Source organism: Empidonax traillii, unplaced genomic scaffold (genome assembly GCF_003031625.1).
Source record: "Empidonax traillii isolate 1590-97213 ecotype Southwest subspecies unplaced genomic scaffold, ASM303162v1 scaffold22:size5013007, whole genome shotgun sequence".
Lineage (NCBI taxonomy): Eukaryota > Metazoa > Chordata > Aves > Passeriformes > Tyrannidae > Empidonax > Empidonax traillii.
The window spans coordinates 3,312,162-3,330,099 of NW_020955215.1; the positions used below are offsets into that span (position 1 = coordinate 3,312,162).

The following is a 17,938-nucleotide window of genomic DNA, read 5'->3' on the forward strand; positions in this document are numbered from 1 at the left end:
CGATCTGCGGTACCCGGGGGCGGGCCGCGCCGGGCCCGGGCGGGGCGGGGACGGGACCGTGGCGCGCAGGGGCCGGCGGGAGCGCTCCCGCCTCCATTTCCCGGCCCCGCGTGCGGCGGGACGGGCCCTGTGCCCGGTCAGCGGACTGGGGCCGCCCCCGGGCGCGGCTGCCGCGGGGGCCCCTCGCGGTTTGGACAGGCCGTGTATGTCGCTGGTTATCGCCTCGTAGCCCGTGTTGTTCCCGGTCCTGGAGCACGCCCGCGCTGCTCTCGGTGGTGGGAGCGCTCCCGCGGGGCAGCGCTGGCCCGTCCCGGGGTGACGGTGTGTCCTGTCGTGGGTGCTCGGGGCCCAGGCCCTGCCGCGGGTCCCGCCCGCGGGGGACACGGGAGCCCCTGGAGCAGCAGAACTGCCCCCGCCCCGGGCACGGCTGGAGGGCCCCGGGACGGAGCGGAGCAGCAGAGCATGCTGGAGGAGCTCTGGCAGGGCGGGATGCGCTTTCCAGCGCCCGCCCGCCCCATCCCACCTCAGGGTCTCGGTTCCTACGAGTAGAAACCAGCAGTTGGGGACTAATAACCTTGAATTGTGAGGGAGAGGAATCTCTTGAAGTAGTTACAAGCTTAGCTTTACCCACTCATAGTTGGCGGAGTTTCCGCTCCGTTTTTGGTGTCTGTCGAGGTTTTTCTCTGTTCGCGGTCAGCACTGGTTTTCCCGCAGCCCGGCAGCGATCAGCAGTGACCGGTGTTCCCTGTATCCCTCTCTGTTTCTCCCCAGGATGGCTCAGCAGCAGGCGCTGCGGTTCCGCGGCCCCGCGCCCCCGCCCAGCGCGGTGCTGCGGGGCCCCCCGCCCCTCCTGCGGCCGCCCCCTCCCTTCGGGATGATGCGGGGGCCCCCTCCGCCCCCCCGGCCCCCCTTCGGCCGCCCCCCGTTCGACCCCAGTATGCCTCCGATGCCGCCGCCTGGGGGTATCCCCCCGCCCATGGGGCCTCCACACCTACAGGTAAGGAACAGGGGTTCTGCCGGGTTTTGGCACGTGGAAATGTCCTGTGCTGGGTCACTGAATTCAGGAAGGACATTGAGGGGCTGAAGTGTGTCCAGAGAAGGGAATGGAGTTGGGATAGGGTCTGGAGCACCAGGAGCATCTGAGGGAGCTGGGGGGGCTCAGCCTGGAAAAAAGGAGGCTCAGGGGGGACCTTCTCACTTCCCGCAGCTCCCTGACAGGAGGGTGGAGCCAGGTGGGGGTTGTCCTGTCCCTTTTTCCCTGGGAGCAGAGCCCAAGAGGAAACAGCCTCTAGCTGTGCCACGGGAGGTTCAGGTCGGACATCAGGAAGAATTTCCTCATGGAAAGAGCTGTTAGGCATTGGAATGGGCTGCCCAGGGAGGTGGTGGAGTCACCATCCCTGGAGGTGTCCAGGAAACGACTGGACGTGGCACTCAGTGCCCCGGGCTGGGTGACAAGGTGGGGATCGGTCACAGGTTGGACTTGATGATCTTGGAGCTCTTTTCCAACCTCAGTGATTGTGTGATTCTGTGGCTATAGTAGAAAAAGGGACATTAAAATGGGTGATGGAAACAGAGGGGCAGAACAGAGCACAAGGCTCAGGTGTGGTGTTATTTACCACTGCATACCTGTGGTATGCAGATGAGCTGCTGCACAGCTCCTCGAGGCAATGCTAAATCGATGGATGGTTTAAGGTCTTTTGTCTACTTTTCAGAGACCTGGACATTTTGGAAGGGACAAGACCTTTGTGAGTGAGAAATGGATTATTTTAATTGCCTTGTGGGGGTGCAGTGCTGTTGTTTATTTGCCTTGTGGGGGTGCTGTGCCATTAGGGCAGTGTAAGCGCTGTGTGGGCTGAGGGCAGACTGAGGAGCTCAATGTTACCACGTGCTGTAAACAATGGATTAAATCCATTACTCGTAATTGCAGTTTGAAGAACCAGCCAGAGTTACTTTGGATCCCAGGCCTGGCTGTGGGTGTCTCTGGGATTTCTGTGTTTGATCTGCGTCCTGAGGGTGCTGCTGCTGCTGCAGTGTCACATGGGGCTGGTTGGTTGTGCCAGGCTGGGAGCTCCACAGCTCCTCACCAGCACCAGGCACGGCTGGGTGTCCCAGGCTGTGCCAGCACCGTGCTCTGCTCCACACTGAGGTGTGGGGTCACACACAGGGTGGTGAGGGATCTGTGGTGGGAACGGGGCGAGCTGTGCTCGGAGCAGGGCTCAGGACATGCTGAGATCCTGGCTGTGCACCAGGCACCACCTGCTCACATGGTCTGACTCCTGCTTTGGGGAAAGCAGCAGCAGCAGGTGCAGAGTGAGCTTCACTGGATCCTTCACACGGGTTGTAGAGCAGGAAAGCTCATTGTGTGGCAGGTGAAGGAGCTGGGGGAGGAACAAGGGAGGGGAAGGCAGGCTGGAGTTGCCTTGAGGGCTTCTTGTATTTGTATAGAAGGCTGTCCACGCACTCTTGGCTTCCTTTATAGTAGTGTTTAACACAAATAACTGCAACTGTTTTGGTACATGGATTTAAAGAGCAGTTTAATAAAATATCCCTCTCAGAGCAGAAAGTTGGATCTCAGGGAAGCTTCCAACAAAAGCCAAGTGCAGATGGGAGCCAAGGACATGGCAGCACTGGCAGCTGCCAGGGGCACAGCTCCAGTTCTGGGTGCAGGGGTGCAGCTCAGGGCCTGTGTGTGCAGCTTGGCACCAAGCCACCCCCTCCCTGTGCCACGGGATGTCCTGGGCTGGCCTGGCCTCAGCAGAGCCCTCGGGGTGTCCGGTGAGCACGGAGCTCGAGGCTGTCACTGGAGAGCAAAACTTCTCAATCACAACTTCATGTAGAGCTGGAGTGATGGAGGTGATTAGGGCTGCAGTTGTAGGTGTTTGCAGAGTAAGTTAAAAGACCTCAGTGAATTTTGTCAGCTGGCTTTTTATAGGGAAGCATTTGCTGTACTTGTTGTGCACAGGGAATTTCAAACAGTCCCAATAAACAGGTAGAATAAAAGAACTGAACATACTTTGAATTACAGACAGGTGTTGAGGCTTTCAGGTGACTGTGATGTGCAAGGCAGGTTGGGATTTCTCATCATGGGGCAATAATGAGCATGTAATTGTATCTTTTTACTTTTAATTGGCACTAGTTAGAAATTTAGTTAATGGGAAACTGAGGAGTATAATGGATTGTAAGGAAACCCACTGCTCAGCTGTGCTATCAAATTGGACCCTTACTTATAATTTAATTTTTTTTTAACATTTCTTCCCTGGGAGGGTCACTGGGTAACTGTTCAGTGGGTGTTTTGTTCTTTTTAGGAAAGGACTTTTCTTTCACCACACTTCTCTTCATGTCACCATTTTCAGATGCATTGATGCTTGCATCTCAGACGTGAAGTGCTGGCAGCTATTCTGCCATAGGTGGGGGTGTTGGCAGGAAGCACATTCCCTTAGCTGGGAGCTTTGGATTGTTAGAGAAGCTCCCAAGCCTAGCAGAGTTATCCTTACAGCCAATGTATTGTCTGTTGGTGGTCTAAGAAAGGAAAACTGCTTGAAAATTATGTTGTTGTTGTTATCACTATGATCATTGTTGTTATTATATGCCTTTAGAGACCACCATTTATGCCTCCTCCCATGGGTAGCATGCCACCACCTCCTGGTATGATGTTCCCTCCAGGAATGCCGCCGGTGTCCGCGCCGGGAACACCAGCAATGCCCCCAGCTGAGGAGATCTGGGTAGAGAACAAAACTCCCGATGGGAAGGTGAGATGTGTGCCGGGCTGGTCCTGCTGTGAGCCCCTGGCCTCGCAGTTGGGCGCTGAAGCCATGCTGGTGGCTGCCCCCCTTTTCCTGGCTGTAGACTGGGCTGCCTGTGGCCGTGCCGCGGTGACGGGGCCGCTCTCCCCTCAGGTGTATTTCTACAACGCGCGCACGCGCGAGTCGGCCTGGACGAAGCCGGACGGGGTGAAGGTGATCCAGCAGTCGGAGCTGACGCCGATGCTGGCGGCACAGGCACAGGCCGTGGGGGCCTCCACCCCCACCACGAGCAGCCCTGCGTCTGCAGCCTCGCCATCCACCTCCTCCAGCACGCAGTCCTCCACCACCTCCACCACCACCACGGCCACCTCAGTGTCCCAGACCAACTCCAGTGAGTACCCAGGGGCGTCCCGGGCCTCGGGCGGGGGGAGCAGGTGGTGGGGGTCCTGCATGGGGAATGGCAGCAAAAACTTGGAGGTTGTTTCATCATCAAGTGGAGTGTGAATTTAAAGTGTTTAATCCAGAAGGACCCTGCATGCAAACCTTTCTTCCCCCCCAGTCTCAGAGTTCTTCAGGTCTTTGTATATTTTTCTCCTGCTGTTATCACATCATCTCAGAGCTATTATGCATCTATTTCCCTTTGACTTTAGATAGAGCTGAACTGTTTTTAAAGGTGGTTGAAAAGAAAAGTTGATCTGAGGCAGGAGTTTAGTTGTAGCAATTTCCTGGTGGTTTTCTCCATGGCATGTGTTGCTGTAGAAGATTGTGTCTCTGAGAGCTGCTGGGCTGTGAGTACTGGTTGATTACAGAACAGAGCTGCTTTGGTGGGTTACTTTTATTAGCATTATTCTTCTGCCTAAGCCTCCTCAGTTCCTATTTTCTAGAGTTGTACAAAGAGGAAAAAGAAAGTCCTTGGAGCCATTATTGTTCACTCATGACGTTTGAATAATAGTCTGGAGATTAGTGCTGCTTCCACAAGCCTTTGCTTGTAAGGGTTTTCCAGCTGAGGGAAGGGGGCTGAATTTACACAGCAAGCACATAATGCATGGCTGTGCACCAGCAGTGTGGTTGGCACTGCACTTTGTCCCGTGTGTGCTGCCCAGGAGCCTCGGGTGCATCTTGACAGAGAGGTGTGTTATGTACTGTGGGTCTGTTTGCACGTGAGTGTGTCAGCAGCAGACTGAGTGAGGTCACTCCCTGTGCCCAGAGCGAGGTGTGCTGGGGAGGGAGCAGCTCAGAGAGCACCCTGTCTGACAGACAAACAGCACTGGTGCTGAGCAGGGATCCAGCACTGGGACAGCCTTGGGCGTTGTAGCTGCTCTGGCTCTGATGTGTTCACTGAGCCAGGCCAGAGAGTGTGCAGGAGATGAACTGTTCCAACTCCAGCTGGCTGTAGAGTTGCAGCCTCTGGAATTGGTCTTTTTCCTGTAACAGGGGAGACAAATCAAGCTTAACTCGCCATTTAGCCCAAACTTCAGAACCTGTGTATGAAAGGGAGTCAAATTTAGGTGACCCTTAAATTCTGTTTTCATTGAGGCTGTGGGAGGACACATGATTAGAGCAGCAAAGAACTTGTGTTGCTCAAAGCGTTTTAGGGCTTTTGTTTATTTTGAAAGGTAACTAAGTACTGTGTTCAGCAGCTTTGTTGAGCTATGGTCTGCTCTAACGGTTGTGCTGAGTAACGAGTGGGATGGGAGGTGAATGTTAGCTCCTGACACAATGCCAGGCTTGGGAGAGCTGATCCTGCTTTGGTGACGGCACTTTATGCACCTTCTCTGAACTTAAATTTCCTAATATCGAACGCTGAGAATCTTTCACTTCTGCCTGTTCTATCTGCTAAACTTTGTCTTTGCTTTCAAGAACTGTTACTGTTGGTGTCTGTGCCTAGGTGATGAAATTTTATAATTGAAAATAATTTTATAACTTTATAATACTGGGGCTTCTGGCTGAGCTTCATTCTTGCCTGGTACTGATTTGACTTAAGTCTTACAAATCACATACTGACTGTCTGCTCTGTTTCCCTAAACGTTAGGCACTGCTAAGAACTTTCACCCTTTCTGAAGTGCTTAACGAAAGATCAGAAATCTTTATTTAAATATGCTAATACTGTTATGTTATTTGGAATGTGTTAAAAAATGCATGGTGTGCCCATTGGAATATGGCCATAAATTGGTGTGGTTTCTTTTTTTTTCCTTTTCCTTCCTTCCCTGCACCAAATCCTGCAGAGTGAATTTGAAGTTTAAGCAGACTTGTCTGTAGTTCCTGTTGGCCCGTGCTGTGAGGTTGTTTGCTCCCAGTTAAGGGCTGGTTTCAGTTATGCTGCAGGGATGGTGGAACTGAATGCCAGTCGTGTGTTTTCCCACTGGGAGGCACTGAAGACCAAGAAAGTTCTTGCAGCTGCTGAACAAAAGTACTTTCCTTTTCCTTACTTATTTACACATTTTTATTGATATTTTCCTGTTCTGGGAATGCAGCCCAGCATAGTCTTAGGCAGACTGCTGTCATGCAGGTGCTGCTGTTAAAAGCAGAACCTGCGTTCGTGTGAGACAAGGACAGTCTGTTGCTATGGGAAACTCTCTGTAACCTTCTGTTCCTGTTTCTCTGAACAGGGATACAGAGTAGAACCTCATTTCAGGCTATGTTAGTCCTTTGATACACCCCTGCTACTGCTGTGGAGGCTTCTTAGGTGTAAAGAATGGGACAAAGCGAAATTGGAAATTGACCGTCTTTGTGAATATTTAATGTTCCAGAGAAGGCAAAGTATTTTTTGTCCAGGAGTGTCTTCCTGCTGGTTATATCCGAGCATATCTCTTACGTACCGGGAAACAGAGCGCCAGTATGTTTGCAGCAATATATTGCAGTGTCTAAGATACAAGGTGTTCTTTTGTGTTTTTTTATCAGCACCTACCACACAAGACCAGACCCCGAGTTCGGGTGTTTCAGTTGCCACACCATCAGTCAGTGTTTCAACCTCTGCTCCTTCTGCTACACCTGTGCAGACTGTACCCCAGCCAGTCCCACAGACATTGCCTCCTGCAGTTCCTCATGCAGTACCTCAACCAACTGCAGCAATTCCTGCTTTTCCACCAGTAATGGTACCTCCATTTCGTGTCCCCCTTCCTGGCATGCCTATTCCACTTCCAGGTAAATTGGCAAACTGTAATTGTCTTGTCTGCTACATGTCCATGTTGTCAGTTGTTTGCACTCATGTGTCCACTGTGTACAGAACTTGCCTGGATCCTCTCCTCAGAGTATTTCTGAAAGAATTCAGGGTTAGCAGACAGACTTTTTAATTAAAAAAGAATGTAACATTTTTTTTACTTCTAGTTCTTTGCTATACTTAGCAGAAAAACAGCTGCATTTAAACATATAATGTTTAAATGAGAATATCGAGCACTATATTTTACTAATTGCAATATTGCTATTATTTTTTTTACTTGCTTGATTTAGACCTTAAGTCTCGTGCACAAATATTTACTAGGACATGGATGAGCAGGACCAATTACCATGGAAATCATGACCCAGTGATGTCAGGTGTTTCCAGTTCTCTCAGGCTGCAGCCATCAGGTACAACGCTGAGTGTTGAGGTGTGACCTGAGGACCATAATAAAGCATTCAGGGTGCCAGAGTGTTATTCACAGGCTTTGGGTTTAAAGACCACTGAGAAGGAATCTTAGATGGCAGCACAGTGCTTCTGGGTAAATCAGCTTCCTAAGTTTTTATGAAATATTTAGATACCTAAGGAAGGAGTTTTAGGCTGGCAAAATGTTGGGCTCGCTTGCTCTCTGTAGTTGCTGCAGGAGGTCACTAATACCACTTAGTGCTTACACACCACGTTTCATTTGCATGGATACAGCTGAGTTCCTGTTCTAGTACAGAACTGATGTGTTTCAGTGCACGGTGGCACTAAACATACACCACGAGCTGTCGATTTCGTGTTGCAAAGGAAGGTTGGAGACTGCAGTTGTATTGGATCCAAGTTAGTTTGTGATTAGGAATGACAGAGAATCATCCTTGTGTTTCTGACTCTTTGTACAAGGAGTTGACTTCCTTGCTGTCCTCCTAACGCAGCCACCCAGTGCAGGTGGAGGGAGGCCTTTACCTTCCATTGAACTGGGTGGATGAAAAGTAACCCTTCAGAACACTCCTTTGCTAAGGGGAGCAAGCCTGAAAGCAGTTAAAGCACTGACTAGAAGAGAGCACCAGCTTTTAGCTGCCTCTGCTTTTAGAACAGTCTTCTAAAATAACTGAGCAAAGCTACTTCAGTCTGTCTTGGCCTGAAAAGGAAATCACAGTGTAGGACTCATTTTAAGCCAGGAAACAAATGCTATCCTGAACATGATATTCAAGGCTGAACAACAAATGAATAAAGGGTAGAGGGAGAAATACTTTACATTTGTGAGGTTTGGAGGAACAGTAAAATGGGTGAGCCTTAAAGGTGGTCAGCTGAATGTGCTGAACTGTGAATTCTGACCTTGCCAGCAAGGGATCAGCATGGAGTGAAGGGTCCTTACACATGTGTGAGGGATATAATCTATTGAAGTGTGATCTGTCAGGTAAAGTGGGGATGGTCAGAGCAGTGGAGGAGTGCCAGTGGAAATGGAGACACTGGGAATGTGTCTGGGTTGGGCTTTTTTGTGAGCTGTCAGTCAAAAAGTTTTGGGAGTAGTGCAGTACAGGAGCAAAGGCAGAGCAGGAACATCGATCTCCTCCTGAAACTCATTTTTGAAAATTACTTTTTTTAGAACTTCCCTGATAACAAGTGTGGGCTCTGACCAGTTCTCCCAGTGAGCTGGGCTCAGGTGGAACCCACAGCATGGAGGAAGGACACCTGGCAGCAAAGTGCTGCTTCCACTAGTGGGTCTGATTTGTCAGTTCACCTGATTACAGAATGAAATCTGTCTGCTTTCAGCTATTTCTGACTTGAGTTGGTTGTGAGGGTTTATAAAGACTGTAAAAGAGAAGGAAGCCTTTAAAAGCTCTTAAAGTAACAAGAAACAGAAGAGAAGTTAAATTACTCATGGCAGTATCAGTGAAGTCAAAAGGGCTTATGAAGGTTAGAAGTTACAGGGACAGTGGTGAACAATAAATACCACTGGGCAAGTAATTTCAAAGTTAATCTCTTGTTATACTGCAGTAAGATGGAGCAAAGGAAGTGTTGATTAGTGATATCTCATAATCTCAGATCTTAAAAAGTAAGTCTGCTTTCTCTCAATTCCCATGTTCTAAGTCAGTTGTATGTTTGGGAATAACCTTGGCAGAGGAAACAGCTTGGGTATTTGCTCAGTCTTACCTGCGCTGCAGCATCCCTAACTCCAGCACCCTGCAGATAGTGGTGTTTATACTGACCCACGTTGGAGACATGCTGTAACTTCCTTAACAAAACGAATTTGCAGATCCATTGTCAAGTAGACTACAGGACCACCTCCCCAGTTTAGATGAGCACTTCAGTCAGTGCCGTTTGAGTCAATGTTTTTATGTCTCAATTTATAAGTTTTTAATAAAACTAGTTTGGGATTCTCTTATTGAAATTATTACTACAGAACCTTACAATTCTAGTCTGTCTTTTAAAATAAATTGGCAGTATTTATGTATGATTTCCATGCTATATCTCTAATGAACAAACCCAGAAATTACTTTGGTTGTAAACACAGGGGTTTAATTTCACTTTCCACTGGAGCATTTCCCACCTCAGTGATGAATTGAAACCCTTGAAGGGGAGGTTTCTGAAGTATTTCAGTTTCTGAGTGTCCAGACTGGACCAGCCAGAGAGAATTTCTGTAGTTGCCTTCCACACCCAAAATGGAGGTTTTGGAAATGCATTCCCTTCATCCCTGTCTAATTTCTCGCTGAATTTTGGTCTAATCAAAGAGGAAGAGCTGCTTTCCTCTTTGTGCCTTTCTGTGTTGTTTCTTACTGAGCTGGAGAGCAGACCAGTGCATGGTGCCACCTTTCTGAGGGCGAGTTACAGCTTTTAAAGTATTTTTCAGCTTGTGCCACTCTTGATAATCAAAAATAAAGAAAATTTGGGCTGCCTCTGTCCTAGTGCAGCTTTGTGTACCTCTGTCTGCAGCTTTACTGCTTTTTACCCCCTTACTTCCACCTGCAGCCTTTCTGTAATGACCCTTGTACCCTCAGTTTTCCCTCTGAGTTGTACTTGGCTGTCACCCCGTCTCGCTGCTCTGAGTAGTTCAGATCTGTCCTTCCACCCTAACCCTACTCTCTTAAGTGCAGCAGCAGATTGAGGACAGCAAAGCCTGTGAGTTTCACTGTGCTGTTGCTCCCCGTGGGTCTGTCCCAGCAGAGGCTGCCTGTGGAAGCAGCCTCAGTAGTGGGATATTTTCCCGTGGTGCTGCCCTACAAGGAGAGCTGCATTCCCCCTCAGATGAACTTAAACCCCTGAGTCTTCACTGAAATACCTTTTTTCTTTTTAATGACATGCCAATAACTTGCTAAACAGCTGGTTTAATGTAGGCAGAGACTGTTGCTGCAGTTTAAAATTAGATTTACATTTGATCTGGCGTAAAATGTTGGAGCAAAAGTAATTCACATTTTCTTGCTGGGAGGCTCCCTCTCTGCCAGCTGCAAATGGCATTCCAAATTGTGGCAGGAAGTCCGTAGCACCCCGTGGTAGCTGACATCCCATGGCAGCTTTCCAACATGCTTCCTATCCGTTTTGCAGGTGTAGCAATGATGCAAATAGTCAGCTGCCCGTATGTAAAGACAGTCGCTACCACCAAGACCGGTAATTTCCAAACCCATCCTAGTTCGTTTTGTCTGTAAGTTGGCATGGTAGTGAATGTGGTTGTTTCTTTTATTTCTTTATTTGCTTCCCCACTTGAATGACTATATATTACTTTATTTTCAAAACCAGTATAAATGCAAATATCGTATTTGGCCAGGAAATAACTTCCCAAATAACTGTTAGTGTCAGCTTATTCTGTACCCAGACTCCCGTATACAGTTTTCTGTAACCATTGAGTTCTGTAATGACTGTGACTCTCATGCCCATACTTAGTTCCTAGTTTCTTGTGTGGATTTTTGTTTTCCTGCTCCACATGTGCAGTGGCTGGCTGTGCTCGCATGTTGTGTGCGTGTCTGTGCGTCTGAGTGTGAACTTTCATATTTCAATTGTGGATTTAAGAACAGTCACTCACTGAGAACACGTTATTGCAATGTGTAATGTGTGCTTTTCCATTATTTAAAACAAGACTTTTTCGATGTCAAAGGCTCAAATTTATGATACTGTAGTTCCAATCCTATCCAATTGGTTGTTCTAGAACTTGTCATTCCAAATCTGTTCATTATACCCAGTTTGTTGGGATGAGTGGAGAGATAATAGGATAGTGCAGCATTCTGGCTTTCTTATCTTTGGATATTTGCTTACCATTTTACTTTAGGATTTCAATAAAGTGGGGTTTTTTCAATCAGTTTGCAGCACTAAACAAACCCAACAATCTGATACTATTTCATTCTCATTAGGTTTTATTGAAGGCTCTGAATTAATGCCAGTATTTAAGATTTACCAAAGTTCTACTCTTTATTCCATGGCTCAAATTCAAGCCACTGTTTCCTTTTTTAAGAGCAATAGGAATATCTCTTAGTGATAGTGTAATTAAGAAGCGGAGTAGATTTAAAAAAACAAATTTTTTTTGCTACAGAGATCTCATAAAGACCTTTTTAATTAATAGAGCACTTAATTTTGAAATATAAAAGCAAATGTCTAAAAGCTAACAAGCTTTGTGCTCTGCAGAATTACACATTAATTAAAAATTAAAAATCATCTAATTTGCCTGGGAATGGGCATTACTGATTGCAAAACACAGGAAGGAAATTTGGTAACAATGCCTTGCTTTTCCAATTTAACTTTGAGAAACAATCCTTCTGTTTATTTCTATGGGTCGATTATTTGTAAGTTAAGTCGGTAACGTGCTAGGTGTTGGTCCTTAGGTCCTGCTTTGTCACTTACTGTTTTCTTTCTCCTTTTTTTCCCTTTTTCCCTCTGCCCAGGAGTCCTGCCTGGCATGGCCCCCCCCATCGTGCCCATGATCCACCCGCAGGTGGCCATTGCCGCCTCCCCCGCCACGCTGGCGGGAGCCACCGCGGTCTCCGAGTGGACGGAGTACAAAACAGCAGATGGAAAGACTTACTACTACAACAACAGGACTTTGGAGTCCACGTGGGAAAAACCCCAAGAACTGAAAGAAAAAGGTACTTTAGAGTTTTTTCTTTTACTGTGGCAAGAGCACTGGGAACATCACTTGGACAGTTAGTGATTGTGTGTGGAAACACGAGCGGGAATGTTTCTAATATCTGATCTCTCTGAAGAATGTTTTTAAGTTCTGATTGTAAGTATCCTCATGAGATGGTCTTGAGCCTGAAAGCTGCAGTTTGTTTCCCACTGTACTGTCAGCGTGTTTGGTTCTAGAGCTGCTCCCACATCCTGTGCCCTGGGTAAATGCATGTTCCTGTGCCGGTAGAAAGTGAGTACTTCATGTACGCATGTGTTTGAGAAGGTTCCAGTTGCAGATAGAAAGGGAGGAGAAATGTCAGTTATTCCAAGGGCTGTAAACCAGGAAAAAGTTAAGATCATTGGGCTGAATTTAACATCCTCAAAAACATATAAACAGATTTGGAATATGACGTAAAATAGTATCGTCTCTCCCTCTCCACATCCCTGTGGTGTGTTTTGCTCATGTTCTATGACACGTGTTCACTTAAATGCACTTTAGATCCATGGGGGTGTTATATGGGGGGGAAATTGTTCTTGTATCATAAATAAGGAGGAAGGGGCAAAAATTCTTTGGCTTTTATTCGGTTTATAAAGTCTTTTAAGAACACAGATCCAAATAGTTCTATTTTCTCCCAAATTTTTAGTTAAAAGAAATCTTTGCTTAGACAAAGGCAGGACACTTATACTGTTAGTTAGTTCAATTAATGCCCATCTTCTTAATAATTCAGAATAAATAATAGGTTTTTTTTTCTGAGATAAAAACATCTAAGACAGCAAATCCCAATTTTGCTGAGAAAAGATTATGCCTTTTAGGTTTTTTTGAAATGAATGCAGAGCAATCCCCAGGCAATTCTACATTGTCTCAGATTTTTTTTTTTTTTTTTTTTTTGTTATTAACCACAACATTTAAAATCTGGAAGTGGTCTTCAGTGTTGCATTGTTAGTTGATATTTTTATTGGTGTTTCAGTGTTCCTGTTGGGGTACACCTTAGTCAGCTCTTTAGTATTATAGCTACCTCACAATATTTCATTTTCCAGTCCCAAGTAGATCTTGGCACAGGAGATAACTGTGACTTTATAAGCAGACACTGCAAAGCCTAAGAGGGACAGAAAGTGGTGAGAATACATTCAAAAGAAGTTTTGGGTTGGTGTTGTGCTTGGAAAATTATATCAATAAAAATAAATTTGTTGTGGTTCTATAATGATTTCTTAATACTCAGGAAGAGTCTATGTTTATTTAGAAAAAATGGAAGAGAAGGTCAAAGAGCCAATTAAAGAACCCTCAGAGGAGCCTTTACCGATGGAGACAGAAGAAGAAGAGCCAAAAGAAGAACCTATAAAGGAACTGATAAAAGAGGTAAAAGACCTTGAACCCAGTAGTCAGTCTGGCCACTGTGAATCCCACATCCCACAGCTGTGGCTGCATCTCAGCCAGGGCAGGTTGGCAGGAGCCATGGTTAGTAATTTGAGTTCTTAAATTCTGGAGGGGATTTTGAAAGCCTTCCTTTTTAGACTCAGACTTTTCTTTTTCTTGTTATTTTTTTTTTACATAAGGATAAAAGGTAATTTAAAAGAAAGTTACAGAGTATGTGAGTTGAGGAATTGGTAAGAACATGGGGCAAAAGTTAGCTCATTACATAAATGTGGCGTTTTCTCACTGATTTTAAGGTGCTCAGAAAATGAAACCTGTCCTGAATATTGGAAATATTTAATAGCTTTTTCTCTATTTCTTTACTTCATTATTTTGAACAGTTTGACACAAAGCTGACATGTTCTCCATGTGCTGTAACTGCTAAGTTTAGGTTGTTGGGAACGTGTGTCCTAGAATGTGTCCTGTAGTGTTTTCATTAAACAAAAGTAATTTCCTTGGAAGGTGTTTTGCTGTGCTGAACAGGGTAGTTCTTGAGGGTGCTAAGGGGTGTTAGAATAAAAATTAAAAATTTTATTCTGATTTCTGTGAGCTTCAATGTAGTTTAGTAGGCAAAAGCACAGAATTAGGTGGCTGGATTTTGTTGCCACTCCACCCTGTTTACTTCTGAGGTAGTTGCCAGAAATAACCTAAGCTTATTTCTACTGCAGAGGTTGTTGCAGGTTTTCACTGTTTCATACTCCATATCTCTCATTTTCAAATAAACGCGTTTTAACAGCAAATGAAAATTTTTTTTTGGCAGAAATTGCCCCTGCATCCCAGCCTCCCTGGATTTCTAGGATTCATGCAGATCTAGGAAGGCATTTAAGTCAGGTTTTGCTGAAATCAAAAGTTAAGAAAATGCTTAGAGGCTTTGGAACTGAGATTTTGGAGTAGCAGTGCTGTTGCAGTTCCAGTGCTTCTGTTCTGGGCGTGGATGAAGTGTCACTGTGAGCTACTTGTCAGCATGGCTTCAAAATACATTTGCTTGTTTCAAACAATTTAGTTACTGTATAATAATTAGTTAGCCAACCGTCACTGCCTGATCCTCTAACTTGTTTTTTCCTCGAGGAGCCAAAAGAGGAAGAAATGACAGAGGAAGAGAAGGCAGCTCAGAAGGCCAAGCCAGTTGCCACCACCCCTATTCCAGGCACCCCGTGGTAGGTGGCTGCTGCCATGGGACTGACAGGGCTGGTCCTGGAGCCACCAGGGTGGCTGCTGGGGGGGTTAGAACAAGTGATAGTGTGTGAAGAACCTGTTCTTGGTGTGCTGCTGTCCCAAACAGCGGCGTGTTCCTCCCGCCAGCACTGCTTGCACGGTACCAGTTCTGATGCTCAGCATTGGCTGTTGTGCCACTCGCTGCCTGCAGTCCCAGAGGGCCCATTGCCAGGATTTCATATCCCAGCCTGTTCACCTGCCACCGATTCCTCCTGGTCTGGTATGAAATACTGGCCAAAAAAAAAAATAACCCTGGGCTTCTCTTGGCCTGTGCCTTGGGAAACAAATAGCTGCAGCTGCTGGCCAAAACAAGCTTTTCGTTTTAACTTAGCCCAGAAACTGCTCAGGTGCCTGTGTGATGTCAGGAGGGTGACTCCTGCTGTAATGTATGTAAATCATATCTGTGTTTGTGTGATAAGGTAAAAATCTTCCTGATGTTTTCATCTTTGCAGTTTAGCTATCGCTGTTTTTTATTAATGCTCAGTATTTTAAACTGTCTCCCTTTAAATTGCCTCTGTGGGTCTTTCATCCCATCACATACAAAAATCTGGCAAGATCCTGAGGTTGCCTTTTCTCATAGTATGTGGGGCACTAAAGAGAGGAGGTAACTTTATCCCAAGATCTGATTCCACTTTCTAAAACGTTTTTCCGGAGAAGAACTGAGTCTCCTCTTAAAAAGCTCCTGATAAAAAGCATTTTTAAAATTGCGTTTTCACTGTCAAATTTCAATTACTGCATTTTCAAATCTGCCAGCAGAGAGAAGGAGCAGTTCAGGGGGTCCCAGCTGGGCAGTAGGAATGTCTTGGCAGCTGTGCAGTCAGTGTAACCTCTGTGTGTGTGTGTGTGGCCATCGTGCTTCACTCTGTGAACATGGTAATGGGTACACAGTGAGTGAAGACAAGGTAATGTGAGCCCTCCTGTCCCATCCCCAGGTGTGTGGTGTGGACGGGGGACGAGCGTGTGTTCTTCTATAACCCCACCACCCGACTGTCCATGTGGGACCGACCCGACGACCTCATCGGGAGAGCTGACGTGGACAAAATCATTCAAGAACCTCCTCACAAAAAAGGAATGGAAGAAGCTAAAAAACTTAGTAAGAGCAATCTTGTTGCCGTCTTAGGAAGCCTGAATATAACTCACCACTTGTTTTTGTGTTGATTTCCATAGCTTGTAACATTTAAATAAGTGACAGAAATGTAAGGACATATTGAAAATGTGTGTAAATGTGCAATGTTAAGAGGCTGGTGGGAATGCAGATTGCAGAGTCCTCTGGGGAAAAAACAGCCCATTTGAAGAAAGTGGATGCTAACAAGGTTAACTGTTCTGTAAAATGCCAACAGGCTGAAAAACCCCACAGTTTTTACTGACTAAAAAGAGGGAATGTGCTCATTTTATAAGCAAGAGGCCAGAAAAGATTAATCATAATGTATGAATGGGCTCCCACAGAAGAGGAGTTAACTTAGAGATCATCAACCACAGTAGAGTTTGGAAACAGCTGCCAAGAGCAGAAAGCATTCAAGGAGCTGCTTGAGATGAGGTGAGATTTTTCTCTGGCCTCAATTCTAGTGAATGGTCCTGGGATGACATGTGGATTTGGTAGCTGGAGGAGAGCAAAGTGCAAGTGGGTAATCAGGAGTTCCAAATATGCTTCATTAGGCTGTTTGACCTGAGTTGTTTTTCCCTGGAAATAATAGGTCAGTGTTTGTCATTTTAAATTCTGAACTGATCACTGGTCCAGTAGTTTTGCTCCCCAAATTCCTGTGGTGTAACTCTGAAAGTGACTGAGAACCACATGTCTCCCTTTGTCAGAACACGATTGCTGCACACATTGTCCTCAGTTTGTGCACAAGCCTTCACTCATAAATTACAAACCTTTCATCAGTACAAAATCTAAAGCATTATTGAAATCTATTACAGTTAGAGAAGAACATGAAGCTGCAGAGGAAGCAAACGAAGATGAGCCTATTAAAATAAAAAAACGCAAGTAAGTTTTTTTGCTTTTTCAATCCCAAGCAGTCTGTGTTGGTAAAATAACTGAAGTTTGTAACCTGAGATGTGTATGCTGTGTCCAGCAGAGCAGAACAGCAACGGAAAGGGTTGGGGAACAGAGTCATCAACTTTCTGCTGCTCAGCAGCTCAGGTATTTGATATTTCCCTGAGATAGCTGAAACGTATGCAGAGAGGAAATAGCATCTCTTTTGGGAATAAATGGTGTAAGTTGGTGAAACCAAGGAATATTTTGAGTGCAGTTTGTCTTAAATACCTTGTTTCTGTTGTTTGTTGATTTCTGGGCACAAGAGTTTATTGCCAGAGTATCCAGCCACCTAGATTTTCGTAGTGGTTTCTCTATTTTCACTCTGTTATAAAGGTTTAAGAGTTTGATTCAGGTCCTTTAGTCTGGTTGCCTTTTGGAGGTGATATATGTGATATACTTACGCTGTTTTAAGAATGGTTTTGTCATGTTGTTTGTGGTCATGTGCTCCTAGGGATGTGGAGCTGTTGGCAGTAAGGTCTGGATGTTGTTTGGGATGAAGGGCCTTTGCTCTTAGTGAACCTAAATCAGCAAACTCACTTGACTAGAAGACTGTGAGGTATTCCCGGTCTGAACAAACTGCCTTAGTGCCTCATGGCCCTGAACAAGAGATCAGAAAATTAGTGCTGCTGTGTAAAATCTGCTGCATGACTGGCAAAACCTTTGAGTGCAGCTGGGGTGTTCTGATTGCTTGGAGTCATTGCTGGCACTGAATTTGTTTGGAGTACCTTGACTCCTGAGCTCTTGGTAGGAAAGCGTTCGTATCCATGTCTGAGAAGGGGTTTCATGGACTGTAAGCCTGTTCTTGTGGAGCAGTGGGTGATATCCCTCCTCTCCTGACGTGGTTTGTTTTTTGACCTACAGGGCTGGCGTTTTAGTTCTCAAATTACACTTTATGTGTGGTTTTTTTTTTTTCAGGAAAGACGATATCAAAGACATTGATTCCGAGAAGGAGGCTGCTATGGAGGCTGAGATTAAAGCTGCTCGGGAGAGAGCCATCGTCCCACTGGAGGCTCGGATGAAGCAGTTCAAGGACATGCTGCTGGAGAGAGGGGTCAGAAACCTGTGTGTGTGTGAGGAGGGAGAGAGGGAGGTTCAGGCAGAGGTTTCAGTTCTTGGTGAATTCTGAAGCTGCAGTGTTTTGTGTAAGGAAACAATCTCATCCTTCCTCTGATCAATGGATGCTCTTCCTACAGGGCTCCAGATTTCAAGGAAAGATACAATTACAGCAATGTTTTGGTTTCTTAATAAGTGAAATGAAACAGAGTCCAGACAGACCTTTTTTTTTTTTTTTCCCCCCAAGT

At 45.9% G+C, this 17,938-nt stretch overlaps 1 protein-coding gene across 7 annotated transcripts in view; it reads left to right on the forward strand.

The window, feature by feature from the left end:
* Positions 1-757: 757 nt before the first annotated feature.
* Positions 758-17,938, forward strand: part of TCERG1 (transcription elongation regulator 1) — a 29,619-nt gene continuing 12,438 nt past the window's right edge. The window contains exons 1-12 of one of the 7 annotated variants that reach the window (XM_027902279.1): positions 758-997; positions 1,713-1,745; positions 3,597-3,749; positions 3,897-4,134; positions 6,645-6,887; positions 10,426-10,488; positions 11,754-11,954; positions 13,218-13,333; positions 14,456-14,544; positions 15,535-15,695; positions 16,520-16,586; positions 17,553-17,688. In XM_027902279.1, the coding sequence (XP_027758080.1) occupies positions 773-997; positions 1,713-1,745; positions 3,597-3,749; positions 3,897-4,134; positions 6,645-6,887; positions 10,426-10,488; positions 11,754-11,954; positions 13,218-13,333; positions 14,456-14,544; positions 15,535-15,695; positions 16,520-16,586; positions 17,553-17,688 (1,725 nt within the window). In that variant the 5' untranslated portion in view covers positions 758-772. The remainder of the gene's footprint in view (positions 998-1,712; positions 1,746-3,596; positions 3,750-3,896; positions 4,135-6,644; positions 6,888-10,425; positions 10,489-11,753; positions 11,955-13,217; positions 13,334-14,455; positions 14,545-15,534; positions 15,696-16,519; positions 16,587-17,552; positions 17,689-17,938) is intronic. The other 6 variants (XM_027902287.1, XM_027902309.1, XM_027902297.1 and 3 more) reach the window with 6 other exon arrangements.